Here is a 21,737-nt window from a genome sequence, read left to right as displayed (position 1 = left end):
TGGATTAAAGTGCCAGTGAATTAGATTTCCTGGTGTTATAACATCACCTTCGGAAGGATGGCCTGACAAAAATGTAATCGCGTAGGAGAAACTGGTGGCTCTCAGCAAAATCACTGTCCTCAGTTCAGACTGCAACCTTTATTTACTATCTGTAAAAAAAAAAAATACAATACTGTTATGTTAAAACTTAAGAACAGGCAAACAAAAAGGTAATAAAAACAAGTTCAGAGTGGTCAAAGACACACTGGACTTTATACATAGCCTTAATTCTCCTTTGTTCAGATATAGCAAGAGTTCATCTACCAGGGGTCCTAACGAGTTGTTTTCTTTTGGATTATTCCTAGCCTCTGTAATGGCCCGTGTTGTAGTGCATACACTTTTTGTCACATCAACAAACACCATCCCTGTTATGGATGCAGCCACACCTGCGATACTGAGAGGGAATTGCGTGACGCAGTCATATGTCTGTTTCTACAGGGACTGAAAAGAGGAAGAGGAACATAAACAAATGTAACACGACCTTTCCCAGCCTCTGGTGGTTGGAATTCACAATTCAAATACAAAATTAAAATACAGTTTCTTCTATGGGGTATTAAATGCATAAATCAGCATGTTTAAAATGTTCAGCTATGCAACTTTGTCTGTTTGTTCATGTGTATTTTAATTTCTGCATTTATACCTTCTATCAGGGCTTACCTACAAAAACACAGTAGTAAACATCAAGTGAAAGAAAGGATGAATTTCATGTAAATTATGGTATTAGCCTATTCAGGACCAATTTTTCCACCCCTAGCATTAGGAGTACATGAGGTGTCTGTAAAGGAGCACTAACATACCTTTTCATTCTGTTGAAGTGTAACCTGAAAAACAGTGTCTGGACAATTGCTAGCAAACAGAACAATTAATTTATTGAATTTACATAACCTCCTCCCTAAAAGGCATATTCAGGGAAATTTACCACTCTCTAGCTTATGTGTGTTGGTCCTGTTCATCTTTTACATCTCTTTTGTCAGTCTGTCCTATGACAAAGTCTGCAAATTGTACCTTTAGCTGTGATTTTTTAGATACAATGGAAAAAAAAATGCTTGTGCAGAAACTGTTGTTGCACAGCACCATGCAAGTGAGATGTTTGGCCTGTTTCATAAAGCAGCTAGAGCTGAAAATAAAGGGGGGGGAAGGGAGAAAAAAAGGTAAAGGAAAATTTCCTCAGGCAGCAAAACAAAAAGAAAGCATAGCTCCATTGGCAAGAATGTATCCTGTGGCTCTACACCAAAACAGGCCTAATCAAACACCAAACAGCAGCGGGAAGTATGGAACTAATTTCAATTTGTGTGTCATACTTTCTTTGCAGGAATATCAAATTGATGTATTTTTTGCCCAGACGTGGACAGATAGCCGTCTTCGTTTCAACAGCACCATGAAAATACTGACTCTGAACAGCAACATGGTTGGCTTGATCTGGATCCCAGACACGATATTTCGTAACTCAAAGACAGCAGAGGCTCACTGGATCACCACCCCCAACCAACTCCTTCGCATATGGAATGATGGCAAGATCTTGTACACCCTCAGGTGAGCACTTGGCAAGGTGCAGGGCTCAAAACTTCTCCCACTTCTGGTGTAGCAATAGTAATTTTTAGCAGTGTCTGTGTTCTCCTCAGATATTTTCTTCCTGAACCTTACCTGACCATGCTGTACAAATATTTCAATATTCAGACATACGTACCGCCAGCTTTAAAAAACAAAGTCTTAGAAATAGTATGTCTAAATTGCAGACGTTGGGTTTTTTTAGTGCTTGTAATAAAATGTAGTCCCATAAAACCAGGGCTGGAAAAAGCATTTCTAGGTTCATGCTGATATTCTAAATTCATGCTGATATTTGACTCTTTGAATAAGCCATGCTGAAAGGTAATCTATTACATCTCATTACTTGCTAGAGAAAAAGTTTTTAGAGTTTTTTTTAATCTTTGTGATACCATCAATTATATGATATTAGAGATAAATTATATGATGTTAGAAATGCAATATATATATACAATATTTATATAGAGAGTATACTATATATCTGCATTAAAAAAACCCTGTGGAAATCAAAATACATGTTTACTTATGGAAGAGACAAGTTGTTCAGAAGGGAGTTGTACCATAAGCCATGTTCCACAAACCAGTTTCAGAAATATCCCTTTCACGGTACATTTTCTTCAGTGATTGTGTTCAGCCCTCTTGGTGCAACAGCATATTCCTATCATAATTGCAATAGCAGTTGGGGTCCATAGAAAGTCTTTGGCAAACAATAAGGAAGGAAATAAACAGCTGGAAAAGCTACTGATATTTTTAGCGTCCTTTCCATCTTAGGCTTGCTCTGCTGTGAGGTGCTCTTACTTATTTCAGTTGCCTTTAGCAAATTTTAGACTTTGTGATTACAATGTCAGCTCCAATACCCTCTTGGCTGGACTGTTGGGGGTTTTTTTTGAGGGGTTTTCGGTTAAGTGTTCTTGTTGTTTTTTTCTTTTAAGGCCTGCTTCAGTATTTCAGGGCAAGTTAAGTATCTATCTAATAGTAGGTAGACTTACATACCTATCACTAAAGAAATTATTTGATGAATGGACTGCAAATTTTGTATTAAACAGCTAAAAGAGAGGTAATACTTGACCCATTGGAATGAGCATTTTTAGTTTATGAAAAGAATTTTAGTACTTTTTGACCCCTCAGGTCAATCTCCTTTTTACACAGGAAAAAATTTTAGAATGATCTTTGGCCGTTGTTAACACTGTGTAAATCAAAATTTATCTGACCTAAGTGTCAGAATTGGTATGACACAGAAGAGGTAACTACTGTGTGCCCTGGTACTGTCAGGTATTGATGGGTGCTATGTGTTCATAAGAAAGTACAAGGTTCAATCAAGGTCCAGGCCTTTCCTTCCTCTTCCCTGCCCACTTCTGGATGTGAATGCCCTCCAACTGCAGCACTGGAAGTCCTCTTCTACTGTCAGCACAATAACACTATTAAATTCCTCACAGGTGACCTTTTCCAGGACAGGGGTTTTCTGTGCGCTATCCTAAATCTGAGACACAAACCTTTCCCCATCCAGTCTATTAGCTTGTTATTTCATTTCCAAAAGGAAAAACCCACGTGACCCATACTTGCTGCACAAATTCCAGCATGCAATTATGTAGTGTTTCCTGAAAAAGATTGTGCAATAAACTAGCACTGAATTCTATCTCCCCGGGTAAATACATTCACCTTGTAAACTATTAATAAACTGAAGGTTATTAATTTTTATTAGTAATTTTAAAATTAGCTCCATTCATAGTATCCTTTGTGTTAGGGATGTCATGTAAAACAAGCTTTCAAGTGGGACTAAAGATGTTTCTGCTGATCTGTTTGTTGGATCTGTACAGTATAGAATGGTATATAGAAATATGTTGAGAGACAGCTGAAAGAGACTGAAAGGATATTAAATTCACACTATGAGTATATGTGGAGAACATTTTTTATAAAATTCTTTATGAGCTTTTAATTTTGTGGAATTACACACCATCACATCAGCTGTATTTCCTGGGTTTTTTTGTAAAGAATAGTTGTTTTCATCCCAGGTCCTTTGATGATGAATTGTCTGGAGATTTCTTGGGATCAAGAAACTCTTGATTTTAGGTAGTTATCATTGCTTTGGATCAGGCTTAAATAGCAAACAAACAGTCTGCAAATATAGTTCTTTCTTTTCAGGCCTTACTTATGGATGTTGAAAGGTTCTTGAATGATACTTAAGCTTTCCCAGCCTCCTCCTCTGACTGTTCACTGCACTGGCATGTAGTAACAGACACTTGGTTTCTTCACAGGCTTACCATCAATGCTGAGTGCCAGCTGCAGCTACACAACTTCCCAATGGATGAACACTCATGTCCTCTGATATTCTCTAGCTGTAAGTGCTGCTTTCATGCCTTATTGTTGTACATGACTAGTAGGCAGAAGCATGAGTTTATTTCTGATTTCTGTCAGGTTGATCAACTGTTCCCCAACAGGTATAGGAAATTTAGGTTTGCTCACATATTCAGGGAATCTTGGTTTTCATATTTTGCATTTCTGGTCAATGGATTTATAACACGAAGTCTTCTGTAGGTTTACTCTGTTATTTTTGCCAGAATCATCCTTTCTAATTGATACTGTAGTCACACTCTCAGCAGGAGCAGATATTCATACCAGTCTGTGCAATGTTACTCTATACAATCATGGGACATGTAAATGAGAATTGAAATTACAGTTTTCTGGTGGAGGTGCACAGCTTGGGGAATGCCCAGCAATCTCTGAACATCTGAGTTTACAGCATGTAGCATAGTAATACCTCTTTGTTTCATAATAAAAGTAAATGGTGCAACTACTGTAAATCTCATTTTCCTTTTATTGCTCAGCTTGTCCAGTAGTCCCAATGTTGTATTGTATGTAGTGTTGTTGGTATGTCTAAAACTTTCCTAATAGGCAAAACAAACACTTTGGTGAAATGGATGGAAAACAAAAGTCAAGTGAGTTAATCTTGAGGTCCAACATTACTGTGGAAAAGTTCTCTTCATGCAGATTCATTTGAAAAAAACTTGAGCACTGTCTGCTCATGGGAACACCTGCACAGTTTTGTAATCCAAAGCCACACAATGCAAATGCTGCGTGAACATTTTTAAAAGAGTTTCAGCTAAAGATTTTAGTTTGACAAACTCCAAGTCTTAGGATATGCATTCTTCAAAAATGAAAGGGAAATGTATTGTTTTGTCTATCTATTTAGAAAATAGATTTTCTCCATAATATCTTTTAAAGTGGTAGGAGAATCACATTATTGAATGTCTTCATAATAAATATGCTGTTGTGATGGTATTGATTTCCATTTATAAACAGTATACAAACAGGGATCCTCAATCAAAAACAGATTTGAATTTCAGCTGCTCCAGGGTATATTTTTCTTTTTCCCCAGGAAAATATTTTTAAAAAACCTGTCATATAAACATTTCCCTTTCCCCAAAAATATTATCACTATGTTGCCGTTTTTATTATCTACGTATATAAGTGAGCCTGGGCAGAAAATCGCAGCGATATGTTTAATTCAGGTGTGTGGAATATGTGCATACTCAACTGAACAAGAGGCAGATAACTCCTGAATGAGCTTTCCTGCTAATGAATACTTGTCAGTGAACTGTGTGCACCTCAGCTGTCTTTAGTTACTGCTTGAAGCTACTCTTACCTTGTGGAAATCTGCTGTTTTGTTGAGGTACTGGGAAAAGTGTGTGTGACCTTAAAAATCAAATCCCAGGGATTTAATTAAACCTACTAAAATTTAGGTTTAAGTCCAAGGATACTAATTAAACCTACCACATAAATTTGATTAGTCCTGCACTAGTAATATCCAAGTGAACTCTAATAACAGAGAAGTTCGCTTCAAACCTTGCATTTCCAAGTAGCTAGACAGTTGTTGAATGCAAGTAAGTTATGCTTGTGATTTTTATTTAAAGTGAGCATATCAGTGGGAACTCCATCAGGCTCTACTCCATGGCAAAGTTCCGAATATATTTTGTTTTGCAAAGGTTCTTCCCAATTTAGATCTATTAGCTCAGAACCTTTCTGCCCTTGAAAACATATATTACCAATAGACATTTACTACTGTCTATGGAGATGCTGATTACATAGGATAAATCAGAATGTGATTGTGTCACAGTTTCTATGTGTTTCCTTTGTAGTTTCTAGCCAGATGAAGAAACCCATGGAGGAATATTAAAATAATGTTTTATAGTTCTGTCAACCTTTTTGATCATGTTGATAACAAGGGTTTATTTCTTTAGATTTATACTGAATTGTGTTCTTTTCCTTGAACAATTTTACCACTATTATTATTATCATCCAGAACAACTCCTGTATGATTTGTTTGTTACATAACTTGGTTGTATTTCAGTCTTGTGTGTATTCATAGCAGTCTGTAGATACATGGCACTCAGTGGGACTTGTGAAGTGAATGACTGAATGAATGTCTCAATGATTTATTACTGCTTTCTCTGAAAAGTTTCCGAGGGGGCAAGCTAATTTGAGATGCCAAAATATATGTCTTTGAATAAAATAACAATCTCTGTAGAATTCACAGCACAGCTCTGCTTTCCCCTGCATCCCTTTTGTTTGTTCCCCAGCACACAGACAAATCTTTGTACTTTCCACTGTAGGCAAGCACAAAAAAGCACAAGTGTCAGAAAATATTCCCTGCACTTCTGCAACACAAAGAAGTTTAATATTTGAAATTTCTAATTTTTAATATAAATTTCCCTTGATATTTCAGAAATGTGAAATTCATCTTAAATTTTGTCTAGAATATTTACCTCTAGTGCTAGCTAATTTGCACCCTAACTCTGTTGTTACTGTGAGGACAGTTTATTTTCTTTCAGTCAGAATACTGAGTTCCACTTGGTCTGGTTGCCAGGATGAATGAAGTCAGCAGCTTATAAACAGCAGCCATACCAGTGTGCTAATAGTGGTTAACAAAATATACCCACCCCTTTCTGTGGAAAATCTTGTTTAAGAATAGTTTCTGGAGCTTTCTACTCTCTTTTTTAGGACTAAAAAAAGTATTGAAATAATTTGAAGCTCTTTAACACTCTCTACCAGTTTTGCATGTGCTTCAGGTGACATGAGGAGGTGAATCATTAGGCCATGTGATCAGTGTGTGTCTGTAGTTGCTTTTCTTATGTAGATGTGCACTTGGCACATTCTTTATGTGAAAAGTTGATCCCAATAGCATAATGCTGGACTGCCATGCAATGTGACAGCTCGTGTCTGTTCTGTGTACTGGATTAGTTTGACCAACCACATGTGGCAAGCAGGATTTCTTAATACAGAGCTGCTACAACTTTGGCATCAGTGGCAGTGGATGGTATGAAAGTGCATTTCCATGTAAATGTGAATAAAGAATCAATGCTGTCACTTGATTCCAGCATAGCAGTCTTTCATAGATTTTCCTCTATATAATCACTCTTTCTTCATATGGTTTTAAAGTACTATATGCTGTTGCATAGAAATATTCTGTCACTGTCATTCTTCATTCAGGTTAATTTACCCTCCTGAACCAAGGGAGGCTGCTCTGCTGCTTTTGGCACTCAAATAGCACATTAAACTCTCTTAGATATCTCTATTCAGCACTGATTTGAGCATTGCGGAAACACTTTCAGTATTCTGCCATAAAATTTAGTTTATTGAGGTAGTTAGGATTCATATAAACATCAGGAAGGAAGAGGTGTTCTCTCTGAAAGATGATGTCAGCACAAGCAAATAAAACACAGGCAACAAAGGCAGACTGGAAATGAGAATTTAAGCACATTAATTGTGGAACTTCTACCGTAGAGTACTGTGGATGCTCAAATATTATAACAATTCAAAAGTGCTTGGACAAAGCATTGGAAGAAAAATACATTGGGAGCTATCAAGCATAATGAGATCACTCTCTATTAATGACTGCTAATTTTTTTATTCTGAGGGAGTAAGAGCATTTTGGATTAAACAGTAGGCAGTAATGGCTAAACTACTTGAAGGAACTCTTTTCCATTAAAGTCATCATTTTTTCAGACCAGCAGAAATCCTCACCTCCTCTCCCCACCCATGTGCTCAAGATTAACTTCAATCATGACACTCCTTCAGGCGACAAGATATGACAGCCATATCCAAATGAACCTGACAAACCCATTACACCTTGTTTTGAGCATCTGGTCAACTAACTTTTTAATCATGTACAAGGAGATTTATGGTGGGAGTCTGTGCTAGCTGTGTACCTGAGGTCTGAAACAATCTGAAAGGTCATGCCTTAGGCTTTACCAGATGCAGTAATACTGAGCTGCAGTGCAAGATGCAAGGAAAAAGAAAAGACTGAATTGATTAATGGGTTTTCAGTGGTTTATTTTTCTTGCTACTGCACTGATCGAAGTGCAGATACTGTTGCTCATTTTTAAAAGCACCATAGATTTAGACAACAAGAATGATGACGTTTTGTAGCCAATTACTGATCTTTTCCCTAGCGGGAAGGTCTACAGTGTCCTGCATTGCCCATTACTGAAGGATTGCTGCAAGGCAGGAAAGGTGGACATGCCCAGCATGCCATTCTTACTGTGAACACAAAAATATATACACAAAGGTTCACGAACAATTGAAGTGTTTTCAGTTCAATTTAAAATAGGGGAAAGCAAAATTTCCTGCTATTAATGTCCAGTTTGCTCAGTCAGGTCTTAAAACATGTGGTTTTTTGCCTTTTAAATGTTAAGTTTGTGGATTTTTATAAAGTGAGGTACAAAAGTATACAAAGTATTGCTGAAAAAAAAATAAGAAGAAAATGCAAAATGCATTTAGAAGAAATTAATCAAAATATAACATAGAGCCTGAAAGAAACAAATCCCATCTTTCTAAATATAAACTCAGTTCAATCAAACGTTCCCCTTTGAACATGAAACCTCTTATGGATATGCAATCAGTACTTTGAACCTCGTATCATTAATTTTCTAACAGAACTAGCTGTCATCACCAATTTTAATGTTTCTCTTAGCCTAGATAAGTAAATGCTGGGTTTTCTTGGAATGAGTTGTGCTTTGTTTCATCTCATGTGTCATCAGCAGAATCATTAATAAAGTCTGAGGGCAGAATTTTACTCCTGATGAAGAACAGGCCAGAAGGAACATAGATTAATATTCACATCTTGAGAGGAGTTTCATTAAGATTCTGGGAATGCACTGCAATGTGCAAAAAGAGCTTTAATCCACATGTGAGCTTCCATCTGTGCACTCTGGAATGGGCTGAGCTAGATCATGGGACATCAATGGAATTCTTGAATCATTTTTTGAGATAAGCATATTTTAGCTATTGTAGCTTTTTCCTCTTCTAGGAAGGTAGAATTTAAGGTACCAGTATGCATCCACCCTTCTCTTCAGAAGACTATCTATCTTTTTCAAAGAATAGTCAATATAGAGAGATCTTATAAAGAAGGATAAAGAAATATATTTATGGAAAATTTACCCCTTGACAGTTTCCTGCCAAACCCTGTATCTCGTATATGACTGGGTCATATGTGACAATTCATGAAGACAAGATGTGAGGCATATCTATGACACATTCTTCCTCCTATTCATTTGCTAATCCCTCTCATACACAGTCATTTCCATATCTTCTTATTTCTGTTGCCTTCTTTGACTCTTTCCATTACACATTTTTTCAAATACCTTGGCTAGCGTGCAAGGAAGTATTCAAAGAAAATTTGACCATCGTAAAGTTTTATGGGGTGTATATGATTCTATAGGGATCTTCTTTCCTTTTGTTAACCTGTGATCATGAATGTTTCCAAGCATTTTTTTCCTGAGGTACCTACAATGACACCAAGATATAGTGAATTTGAAATATGTTAAGATCTTATGTAATTTCACTTCTTCATTTCATTAGCTTTTCTGAATGTAATCTGCTACTGCGTTGCTCAGTTGTTAACTCTCCTTGGGTTTCCCTAAAATTCCCTGCTGATGTTTCTTTTATATCTAACATAAGTAATGTATTGTTTCTTAGGGAGTCAAACATTTATCCAATTCCTTGACTACTCACTACTGACTAATCCACGACTGCTTTTCTGTGCGTAACTCCATAAATTTCTCAATACATTAGAGACACTGCATTAAGTATCTTTTAGATTTTTATTACTCTATTTCATAGCCAAGCCAAGACTCATAAAAAAATTACAAGTTCATTTTGAAAGTTCTGCTAATTTTGATGTAATTGCTCCAACATGTATGTACTATATTTTTATGAAACTGTTCAAATTCATCTGTGGTATAAGTACATTCACTGTGAAGTTATACTTTCTGTATCTAATTTAGGGTAGTCTCATGCCAAACTAGTGTATATTGAAGTATTTTTGTGGCACCACTCTTTCTGTTAGTGTTGTGTCTTATCATTCAAGGTATATCAGAGGCAACTTTCTAAACATTTATGGCTACATGATTCAGTGCTGGTTCTGAATTTATAGAGTATGTTTTAATACCAGAGTAATATTAATTATTCTGATATTACATCTGATAGCCACTAATATATAAATATTTCTTTAGTATAAAAAGCAGCAAAAGGTTAAGGATTGACCTGATGGTCAGGGAGAGTTGGTGGCAGTGCTTAATTCATGTAATGTCCTTTGCTCTTCTGTTTCTTACAAAGAGCTAGGGTTTTGTACTAGTAGCAGACCAAATCTCTCTCCTTTTTTAGTGACTCTTGAGATTTTTCTCCACAAGATTGAAGTCACTTCCAGAGAGGGAGCAGCTGTCATTACTTTCAGCAAAAATGAGACCCTAAGTAAAATTACAGCAACTAATGAAGCCTAAAATGCTTCTGATATCTTGGGTCCATGATATCTTGGATCCAGCACAGCCTTCCTGAGACTCTCTGGACTGATGGTAGGCTATTCCAGGAATCTGGCATCTACCCCAGTTTTGCAGTGGTCTTCCAAGGATCTTTGGTGTCTCCCTTTGCCCTGCACAATAGTCCAAGGAAGATGGGATACTTCGGAGCCAAAAAAATGCTGTTATTCCAGAATCTGAAGATCTGTGTTTCAGATGACTGTGTCTCAAGGATAGGATGCCCCAGCTCTTACTTACATTTAGACAAGCAGATCGGAAGTCTAAACAATCCCATGTGTAGTCTAACCTTTCAGAGCAAACAGTCTTATTTTTCTAAATTTTCTATTAGTAAGAATTTTTAGAAAAAATCAGCCAACATAAAAAAAAAAATTTAGGAAAGAGAAAGCATGCCTGAGAGACATTTATTTTTTGCAAGAATATATGTAGCTAAGTTATGCTTAGGTGTCAGTAGAAAATAAGAGAAAATGCTGAAGCAAGGCAGTTGGCTGGTTGCATGTCTGACAGCTGAATGTATCAGCAACAAGCCCTGGAGTCTCTGCCATGTGACGATCACTTTTAGTTCCCCTAATTTCATCACAGATCTCATGATATTCAGTGTTTACTTGGAGCTAAAATCCCCTTTAAGCATGTTGTCATGTGCCAATATGAGCTTGCTTTTTCTTTTTTTTACCAAACATTTGACAGTGTGACACAAATGCACCACAGACAGAAAGAAAATAGTGTTCTCCCTCAAATGTAATATAACACCTATTATACGCTGCATATTTATATTTTTTGTTAATTGCTTATTTAGGTATGTGATAACTGGTTTGCAAATGATTCTGATCATTATGAAGATGCTGGTCCAAAAACTGTTAAGTCCTGGCAGCCCTGCATTTGTAAATTCTGCCATACAGAGCTCATATTTGTAATGCACAGACCACCAGGAGGAGACAGTCACACTCCTTTTCATCATATTTTTCAGCATTAGAAAGAATGACTGGTTTTGTCACTCTGTAACAGTTACATTGCTGGAAAATGTAATAATGTTGTACCAGCCTGTAGCCATCGATGACTGGAGGGTGGTTATCAGTGGCTACAGGCTGTTCAGAAGGGATAGGAGAGGAAGGAGGGGTGGAGGAGTTCACCCTACAACGAGAGATGGGTAGAATGTGAAGAGTTGTCTCTGAGGAACAGCCATGGGCAGGTCAGAAGCTTATGGGTAAGGATCAGAGACCAAGGCAGCAATGGGAACCTTGTGGTTGATGTCTCCTACAGGCTGCCTGATCCAGGGGAGCCTATTGATGAAGTCTTGCTTGAGCTACTGGAGAAGTGCTCTCAGGTACTTGTCCTGCTCAGGGACTTCAACCACCCCTACATCTGCTGGGAAAGTAGCATGGTGAGCTGTAGGCAATCCAGGAGACTCATGGAACACATGGAGAATAAATTCTTAAGCCAAGTAATAGACAGTCCTACCAGAGGAGATGCAATAGTCATTAACACAAGTGAGCTTGTTGGGAGCATCGAGATTGGAAGCAGCTTGGGCTACAGTGGTCCTGCACTGGTGGAATTTGCAGTTCTGAGGGATATGGGCCAGTTGAAGAATAAAGTTAGGACTCTGAATTTTAGGAAAGGAAATGTCCAGCTGTTCAAGGAATTATTCAGTAGAAACCCCTGGCATACTGCCCTCAGGGACAGAAATGGCAGATCTTTAAGGACACTTTCCATAGAACACAAGAACTCTTGATCCCCAAGTGTAAGAAATTATTCAAGGAAGGCAAAAGACCAGCATGGTTGAGTTGGGACTTGCTGGTCAAACTAAAGGGCAAGAAGGAAATGCACAGGCAGTGGATGCAGGGACAGATATCCTGGGCAGAGTACAAGGATGCAGTCTGGTTCTGTAGGGATGGGGTCAGGAAGGCCAAGGCACATTTGGATCTGAACTTGACAAGGGATGCAAAGAATGACAAGAAGGGCCTCTACAGTATGTTAGCCAAAAAGAAGGTCAGAGAATGTGTACATCCCTCAATTAGTATGACTGGCTAACCAGTGACAACCATGAGAAGGCTGAGGCACGTGCTCTTAGAGGCAACAGTCACAGGTGGATTAAGAGTCTGCAGTGTCAAAACTCATAACAGTTCTGTACATAGCTCACTCCTCTTTGGGTATTGGGCAGATTTTGGTCTTTGGTAATTATCTTAATTTTTGAAAAAACTTCCTAAGGCACCTTCCAAAATGCATGCTGCATTGAGTGTGCACAGATGTTACATCATAGGCTCATTTGGTATTCCTTTTTCTGGAGCACTACATTTTTGCAAGTGCTGGTACAACTACCTGTGTTTATTCATTGTAGTCTCCCTTGGTGTAACTGAACTGTACATCCTCAAATATAACCTAAAACATGAAAGTACAAGTCAAGGTAGCCGACTGTCAAGCAATTTTTCCTTCTCCTACCTTGATTTGCACATCCATAGACAGGAGACAAGCTTGCTTGAATCTGAAAGGCTCAAGTTGTTTTAGGGCTCTAGTAGAATATATGTCATAATTTTAAAGAAACAAAGAACATGTAGTTTTCTAATTACTTTAGTTGTTGCAATGAGTGGATAAAAAAAGAAGAGAAAAAATTGATTGTATTATTGTCTTCCATGGCCACCTCAGTGACCACACTAAAAATTACACTAATGTGTCTCCAGACCATGTGTCAATGTTTGAACCTATCAGTCTCTTGTAAGAAATGAAGAATTGCTGCAGAGTTTCTTCCAAGTATAGAGAAACCTTTTGGGATTTTGAGAACCATGAAGTACCAAACCTGTGTCAGAACAGAATAAATACTAAGAAATTGAGAAGAAGAGAAAGGGAGAATGGAGAGAGATCAGAATTGCCAAGGTCAGCCAGATAACATGCAGTATGCCACAGAAGTTTAACAAAAACAGTGACTATTGACTCTCAGATTAAACTCATCTTGGCTAGAGCACAGTCGAAGCTTGTTACTTTTGCTAGGCTTGACTGACCGATGATAATAAGGTTAGTAGAAGCCATTAAAGGTTTACTTATAACAGACTCAAAATATAAGATGAAAACATCAAGTCCTCAACTCATTAGCCTTGTCTTATCAATTTTATTTACTTTTAATACAGCCTGGAAAAACAAGGCAGCCTGGACATGTGAAATAAAAGGCCCCATCCTTTTCTTGCTTCTGGTCTTGAAAAATTAATGGAAAAACAAAAACATATCCTTAGTGCTGATGAAGCTAAGAAAGGGAAGGAAGCAAGGCAGTCACGCAGCTTTGATTGTTGTTTTGCTAATGGTGCTAGAGGACAATTAGGGAAATGCCCTGTTTATCTGTTCCTCTAGAGAGATGTTACTGAAGTTGGCCTGGCTCTATTCCTTGCTATGTAGTGCAGGTCTGCCTCCATAAAGTGATTAATTTCATGTAAAGGGCATTCTGTATGACAGAGAATAAAATTTTAATCCTTTTTCCTAGGTGGGTAGCATATATTTCTTTAAAAACAAAATATAATGGGATTATGTCTCTTCCTATCACATAACTCCTCAGACAGACAAACAAACAAATCATAAGATTTAAGTGGGCAAAGCAGAAAAACACATCAAGATGTGAAATTTAAATTAATTTTTAAACAAGTATTTTTATATTCTCCCATAGGATGTAGATTTTTAATTGGTTCTTTAAGAAACACTGCAGGTTTTTATATCTAAATACAGGGATTATTTATGTGGAATGGAAATTAAGTTATGATTTAATGTTTGGGTTAGCCATGCATATTAAAAAGTAATTTAATTTTTCCCTAATTTTTTTATTATGTGACTTCTGACAATTTTGATACTAATCTGTTAAAGCTCAGGAAAAGCTGATTTTTCCACAAAATCTTTCCATCACTTGTAAGAAAGTAAACATAGGGAGGTATGTAGATAGAAAAAAGGTGCATGCTGTTCTGGGGCAATTTGCCAAATCAACAGCTTGTGCAGAAGACAATAGGCCTCCTTTCTAGCTCTTTCTACCTGAATGTTTTTCACAGGGAAAGTAAGGCAGTATGGAGAGAGCTGGTGTGTGACTTTATTATGTCCCAATGGGGGTAGGAGCATCTAGGAGCTCAGAGGTTCTCCTGGCTTCACCAGTAGCAATGTAACCTTAATCAGACTACTTGTTTCATACAGCCTGTTGCTTTTGCTGCCACCTGCATTGATGTCTTTTGCACTGGTAAGCAAGGCGAGCTGCACATTCTCTTCTGCTTGGTCAGCACTGAGGGCATCCACTCAGGGAAGGTCCCAGTTAATAATGTCTTTTGATTAACTCTGGCAGCTTGATTGGACATCAGTGTTTCTTCTCACAGGAAAACAACAACCGGTGGAAAGCCAACAGCCTTACTAAAACAAGAATGATTATCAGAAAATGGAATGAATTGTGGTTCACAGTATTTAGGCCCTTCATCACTATCCTATTTTTCATCCTTAGCAACACAGTTTACTAGAAAAACACATCAGAGCTTTTCCATGCTTGACATGGGCCTCTCATGCAACAAAAAAATTAATAAAGTTCCTAGTCTTGGCCCCTAAACTCAAGGTATTCCATACCATATCACAGGATATATTAAAGCCATCTAAATTCCTAATTGAAACTTTTGTTTGACTAGAACAGAATAAAATGGTGTGTGAAAGGCTGAAATAAAATCAGTCCTTGATTTGTAGGTGAGCATATTAGACAAAAAGATCCATCCTGATCTCACCATCTTCTGCTCCAGTTCTGTCCTTGGTAAAACAATAAGCAACATGAATATAACAACAACAAACCTGAAAAAACAATTTCTGTTCTTCTCTTTCTCTCACAGGCATGCATCTTTCTGCACATACCACTTATGACACACCTAGAAGAATGAGAAGGGATGAGAAAACAAATATGTGGTAGTTTTCAATTTTTCATTACTGGCATGGGCTCAGCTACTAAGGCAAGAAGCAATATGCAAGAAACTATATAGAATTAAACAGGATGAAACAAAAAAAAGAACAAATCCTACTGTGAATCTTAATGTAAAATGAACAAACTGACTGTCCTTTAATTTTTCTTAGTGGAATATATATCAAATATTTAGATATGGCCTTGAAGCACTCTGATGCTGCTATGATTATAAGTCTTCCCTTAATCAATATTAACTGATTTGGCATTTGCATACACATTTCCTATAATTGTGCTTTAAAATCTGTTGATAATACTGTCTCCATGGGTTGCAATGGTATAGTATGCGTATTTTGTGCCATTTGAACTGATGAAGGCTGAATGTTAGAGCAGCTGGAGAATTTTTAAGAATTTTTTTTTCCCTTTAGAAAGAGGTTATTCCTGTGAAATATAACTTCTCTTTTTGAGGAACATACATTTTAACTTTGTGAGTTTTTGGTCATCAACAGAAAGATCCACCATATCACAACCTGAGGCACTTGAATCCTGAATGTGATGCTTAGTTTTAAGTTTATCTTAAAAGGACAATGGAGAGATTCTCAATATATTTTTTTCATTTTGCTTGTAGGTGGCCTAATCACACACAAACTATTTTACAGTTTGAACTTTTTCTGATTCTCTAGTTTTTTCATTGCAGAAGGTGCAGGTAATAAGCTTATTTTATTTCAAACTATACACATCAAGGAAGAATAGTAGGTAGCTCTTTTGTACTTGAAGTAGTTCCTATGCATTTATATGAAAGGGGGCAAAATATCACCTTGTTTAGGAAAAACAGTGATAACCGTTTAGGACACTCAATATTGCTGGTGTTTTAATTCTGAAAAGTCAGTTACTCTTTTAGAGTTAAAAAGAAGAAAAAGTAGCAGGAGGTGTATGTTTGTACCTTACAGGTATTTTCTTCCATACTGATTGCCTTCAAATGAAGCTACTAGACCAAATGGGCATGGAGAAGTTGAAAGTGATGACTTCCAACAGAAGGGAAGTTTGAGATCTGAATGGTACATTTGTTTGCAGTAGCTGTCTGAAAATCAACATTTCAATAAGACAACACCGCTTGCTTCTGGCAGCCAGAGAAGACAACCACAAACTCTTGGATAAACATTTTTATGATTAAAAGGAAACTGAAATATCCAAGTGTTTTATAATATGGTGTTTCCTTTCTTTCTTTTTGTCCCCAACACCTTTCTCCAAAGTCCATCCTTGAAATCTTTAAAGCATTTCTTGTCAAACCAACACAAGACTGCAGAGAGGAAGATAAAAGGCTGTTCCCAGCAGCTTGCAAACCTCAAAGTTATCTGGGAGATTTTTACTGCAGGTTTCTATCGATTTGTGTGAAAAATACAGCAACATTTCTTATTGCAAGGCTTAGCAGAACTGACACTCAAAAATCCTGATCTGTGGTACTATCAGATTTCAAAAATTAAGCAAGCTGAGACTGATCACTACTTGTATGTAGTAGTGACCAGTACTACTGGTCAGCAGAAAAACTGTGATGTTTCTGTGATTACAGAGTTAATTGCACTTTTATCTACAATCATGTTCACTGTCCTTCGTTACAGCCACCAAATGGTGGCTTCCCACTAGTATCTTACAAAACTGCATGTACCAAAGCAAAACACATTAATGGCCAGTGCATGTTTGTATTCTTTAATCTGTAGATACTGTGTTGAAGTGCAGTGAACTGAAGTGGTGAACTAATGTGACAATGGTTATTATGTCAAGTGGGGGAGGTTCTGACTTGATAGAAGGAAATGAAAAATCATCAAGGACAATCAAACATTGGAGCAGGTTGTCCAGAGACATTGTAAAGTCTTTGTCCTTGGAGGTTTAGCAATTGGCTCACGGGTTTAGCACAGAGGGTAATAGTGAATGGGGTAACATCAGACTGGTGACCTGTCACTAGTGGGGTTCCACAGGGCTCCGTCTTAGGCCCTGTGCTCTTCACATCTTCACAAACAACTGAGGCACAGGACTGGAAGGGATATTAAGCAAGTTTGCAGATGACACAAAACTGGGAGGAGCTGTTGATTCCCTCGAAGGCAGAGAGGCCCTGCAGAGACCTTGACAAATTAGAGGGCTGGGCAATCACCATATGAAACTCAACAAGGGAAAGTGCCAGATTCTGCACCTGGGATGGGGCAACCCCAGCTGTATGTGTAAGCTAGGGAATGAGATTCTGGAAAGCAGTGCCACTGAAAGGGACCTGAGGGTTCTGCTTGATGACAAGTTGAATCTGAGTCAGCAGTGTCCTGTCAACCAGGAGGACCAACCGTGTCCTGAGGGGCATCAGGTAAAGAAAGCATCACCAGCCAGTGGAGTGGCCTCACCTTGAATATCGTGGCAGTTTTGGGCACCACAGTGTAAGAAAGATATTAAGCTATTAGAGACCATCCAAAGATGGTGAAGGGCCTCAAGGAGAAGCCTTATGAAGAGTAGCTGAAGTCTCTTGGTCTACAGAAGAGGAGACTGAGGGGAAACCCCATTGCAGTCTACAACTTCCTCATGAGAGGAAGAGGAAGGGTAGACACTGATCTCTTCTCTCTGGTGACAAGAGACATGACCTGAGGGAATGGCCTCAAGTTGTGTCAGGGAAAGTTTAGGTTGGATATTAGAAAAACGTTCTTCACCCAGAGAGTGGTTGGGTACTAGAACAGACTCTCCAGAGGAGTGGTCACAGCACCAAACCTGACACAATTCAAGAAGCATTTGAATAATACTTTCAGGCACATGGTGTGACTCCTGGGCATGGATGCAGGGCCAGGAGTTGGACTCAATAATCCTTGTGCATCCCCTCCAATTCATCATTTTCTGTGATTCTGTTATTATGTTTTTCATAAGCAACTAGAGAAAGCCATGAGACACCTGGTCGGAAATAGTTTCAGCAGTTTGAGCAGGAGATTGAACTAAAGACATCCTGAAATCCCTTCCAACCTAACTGACTCTATCATAATATCTTTTTCACATGTAAAACAAGATTTGTGTTAAAATATTCATTCTTCCTTATGGAGCAACTCATTCACATTCAGAAGTAAAAATCTCTGTTTGTGAAAAACCATCTCCCCTGAAAGTTTTTTAAGAGAATCAGTTTTCAGTGTTGGCTTACTTGAGGAACTCCCAAAAAGGGGGATGGGGAATACTCAAAAATTGTTGCTGCTTCCTATTCAATTCTCTTTTTTTTTTTTGAATGGATGATTATCAATCCTGTTAGAAGCTATGATTTTTTTTGATAATTTTTTTACTGTACTAATGGTAGTTGCCTCCAGCAATCACTGGTACATTATTTGCAAACAAGATAAACTTTAGGTGATTAGTATTCTGGGATCTTTCCAAAGACTGATACAGACAGACAATATGTTCAAAATCTAAGCAGGATATACACTTTATCCTTTTATTTCTCTAGAGGTCTCCTCACTGTCCATATTCCAGGAACTAATTTTCAGGTCCCTGGCATACAGCTGTGATAGTTACTTCTTCCACTTGTTGGCTATCAGCATTCATACTATAACAGTACACAAGGACTCCATGTACAGCTCATTCCACTCTGTGAAAATTCTGATTCTTGTTACAGGTCAAACAGAAGATCTGTTTCCCCTTTTCTCAGTCCCCTTAGAATCCTTTCCTATTCTTACAACTTTTTCAGAAACCTTCTAAGTGTCTCTATCTTCTACAATCCTTTCATTTTCTTTTCTCCTTTCTACCATTTTTAATTCTCCTTTTTGCCCCTCTCACTCCCCCATTTACTTTCTTCTTATTTTCCTTTTTTCCTCTCTCTTCCCCTTTTTTTCACTTCATCCTAATGTCTTCTTTGACTCATGACTATTTCCTTTTTCCACCTATACGATTTTTCTTTGCACTCCTGTATGGTCTGTCTGTGGCCAGAATGCCCTCCCTCAGCTGGCAAGAAAAAATGCTCTTTGCAGCTTCTTCATTCTTCATCAAGAAAGAGAAAGGAATTGAGAGGTTGAGGTTCACCTGTGAAATCAAAAGTGCAACACCTAGAGAATACCTCTTGCTTGGAAGATCAGGGTGACCTCTGCACAGGAGTGACAGTGTCAAGTGACATTCAGCTGGACAGTTACATACAATTAAAGTGGCAGAATTAAAAAGTTGAGAGAAGGAGCTCTCACGAAAAGTAATGAGAAGATTTAAGGAGTAGAGAATATTTTTGTGATGCAGATGTTGACAGAGGAGAAAAATGGATAGTCATGTCTGTGTCTGAAAAGTCAGATCCAAAAAAAATCAATTATATGAGGTAGAACCCTGAGATAAAAATCTCAAGAACTATGACTGAATTTCAGGATATTCACGGTGACTGAAAAATAAGCAGAGACAGAAAATGTGTAATTATTTTACTGCTCAAGACTGGAGCATAAAAAGAAAGAAACCACTGCCATATACACAACTGTCACATAATTTTAAAAGTTTCTATGAATTTGTTTTTCTGAATTCTGTGTCATAAACATCAGTTCAAATAATTACATAATGATTATAAATTTTTGATCTTTGCTCAAATCTGACCAGCTTTCCCTAAAAAACCCTCAGTATTTATCTTTCCAGTAATTTTCTTATCATATACTATTGAATATTTTTTTTTTCATTTTAATCAGAACTTGGAGCAGAAAGTGCAAAGTATACTCTCATGGTGTTCCTCCAATAAGGAAAGGCAGGGCATAGCAGAAATTTCTCTCTTGAGATTTTATCTCTGTAGAATTTCTGGACAACAGCAATAAATGAATGTGAAACTGAAATATTGTTCAGACAGATACACACACTTCTCTGTGATGGTCAGAATGAAATTTTTTTACTTTCTAGAAAGTAATCAACATACAAATACTATCTTGAGTGACAGACTGCAATTTCAAATCTGCTTCATCATTTTGAATCTAAACTTCAGTTTAAAACCACTATCCATCACAGGCATAAAAGACTTCTCAAACCAAAGGAAAACCTAGTACCTGTAATAGTCAGAACTTAATGACTGTTAAAGAAACAAGGTTTTAGAAATCTCTCAAGGACATTTTTGAATGTACTTTGAAATAGTATTTAATTTCTTCTCACCTCTCAAGTCAGGTGTATAAATTACTACTTTTCCATCTGTATAAGGCCTTGAGAAACTGAGGAGACCTTTGTTAAGTAGCCTAAAATAGTTTTGTACTCCATTACAGTTGTCAGTATTTTCAAGGCCTCTTTATTAAGCCATTCTGTCTGTAGAATATTACTTTCCTTTCCAGCCTTGGAGGATTTTAAGATATTCAATATTAAACTTACAGAAAATTTGCACCTAGCAAGATTATTAAATTTGAAAGAATTAGTTTATATGAGGATTAGTGTAATAGCTATAGCACAATCATATTTCTAGAACAGTAACAAGTGAAATGAATATTGCTGAACCATCTGGATCAAGAGAAAAAGAACCACAGGGGTTTTTTTGCAATTATTTGTCTCTAATTTTTAATGAAAAATAAGTCCATTTAAAGTGATTTTTGTCTCATACTTTTTTTAATATAAAGCTAGAAATTCAACAGTTGAAGTAACTTCTGTCATATAAAACATTTGAGGTGATGACAGCCATATAGTAGATTTTGAGCCAGACCAGGGTTTGATGTCACTTTTGAGGTTTTTTTTCCTACTTTTTAAAATGTTGCCTGTTCTTTTGTTCACAGTTGTGAATGACGTGATCTTATAAATTAAAAGTACAACAAACCTACTAAAACAGATACATTTATCCTTACATCATGTTTAATATGCCCAGGGTATATACAAAAGTAAATTAAATCTCTAATGTCGTTTTTGTAATTATGTCAGTGTTTTAGTCTGGACGCCTGTGTTACACTCTGATCATGTAAGACATCTACAAGGGTCTGTAATAGTTTGAAAAAGACTTCAGGTTATGAGGGTAGAGGAGGTGTCAGACGATGTTACAAAACAACTGAAAACTCACCTGTTTTTACAGCGCAGAAACACAAAATTCGCATGCTGTTGCGGCTTAGAGTTGCATCTTAAGAAGTTTAGTGTTGTGAACATCTTCTTGGATATAGCAAAAGACATCTTCTAAAAGTCTTTGAATGCCAAACAAGCTGGTCCATGAATCCATGTAGGATTGTCACCAAAGCCTCAGTGCCTTTCCTCCTGATGCCGTAGGCATTGACTAATTAGTTTAATGTGAGCTGCCAACATCAAACGTAATTGTGCCAGATACTTATCAGACAAGAGGGGACATTCTAGAGGATTTCCATGACCACTCTTATTTTCAGTTTTCTTCCTGCAACTGTGAGGCTTAGAAACTTAATTTAAAAAGGCAACCTGGGAATGTGCATGTTGTTCTTGTTTCCAGGAGCTGGGTTTTTAAGGGAAATAGCAACTCCACCAAGATGGTTTTTACACAGTGT

General features: G+C 37.4%; 1 protein-coding gene across 3 annotated transcripts in view; it reads left to right on the top strand.

Annotated features, from left to right (window-relative positions):
* Positions 1–21,737, top strand: part of GABRG3 (gamma-aminobutyric acid type A receptor subunit gamma3) — a 310,237-nt gene that overhangs the window by 164,634 nt on the left and 123,866 nt on the right. For all 3 annotated transcript variants that reach the window (XM_050334198.1, XM_050334200.1, XM_050334199.1), the window contains exons 4-5: positions 1,352–1,572; positions 3,840–3,922. In XM_050334198.1, coding sequence (XP_050190155.1) covers positions 1,352–1,572; positions 3,840–3,922 — 304 coding nt within the window. The remainder of the gene's footprint in view (positions 1–1,351; positions 1,573–3,839; positions 3,923–21,737) is intronic.

Source organism: Myiozetetes cayanensis, unplaced genomic scaffold (genome assembly GCF_022539395.1).
Source record: "Myiozetetes cayanensis isolate MyiCay16 unplaced genomic scaffold, myiCay2020 scf5-8, whole genome shotgun sequence".
NCBI classification, from domain to species: Eukaryota; Metazoa; Chordata; class Aves; order Passeriformes; family Tyrannidae; genus Myiozetetes; species Myiozetetes cayanensis.
The sequence above is the reverse complement of the archived record's forward strand: the minus strand, read 5'-3'. Positions and strand labels throughout refer to the sequence as shown.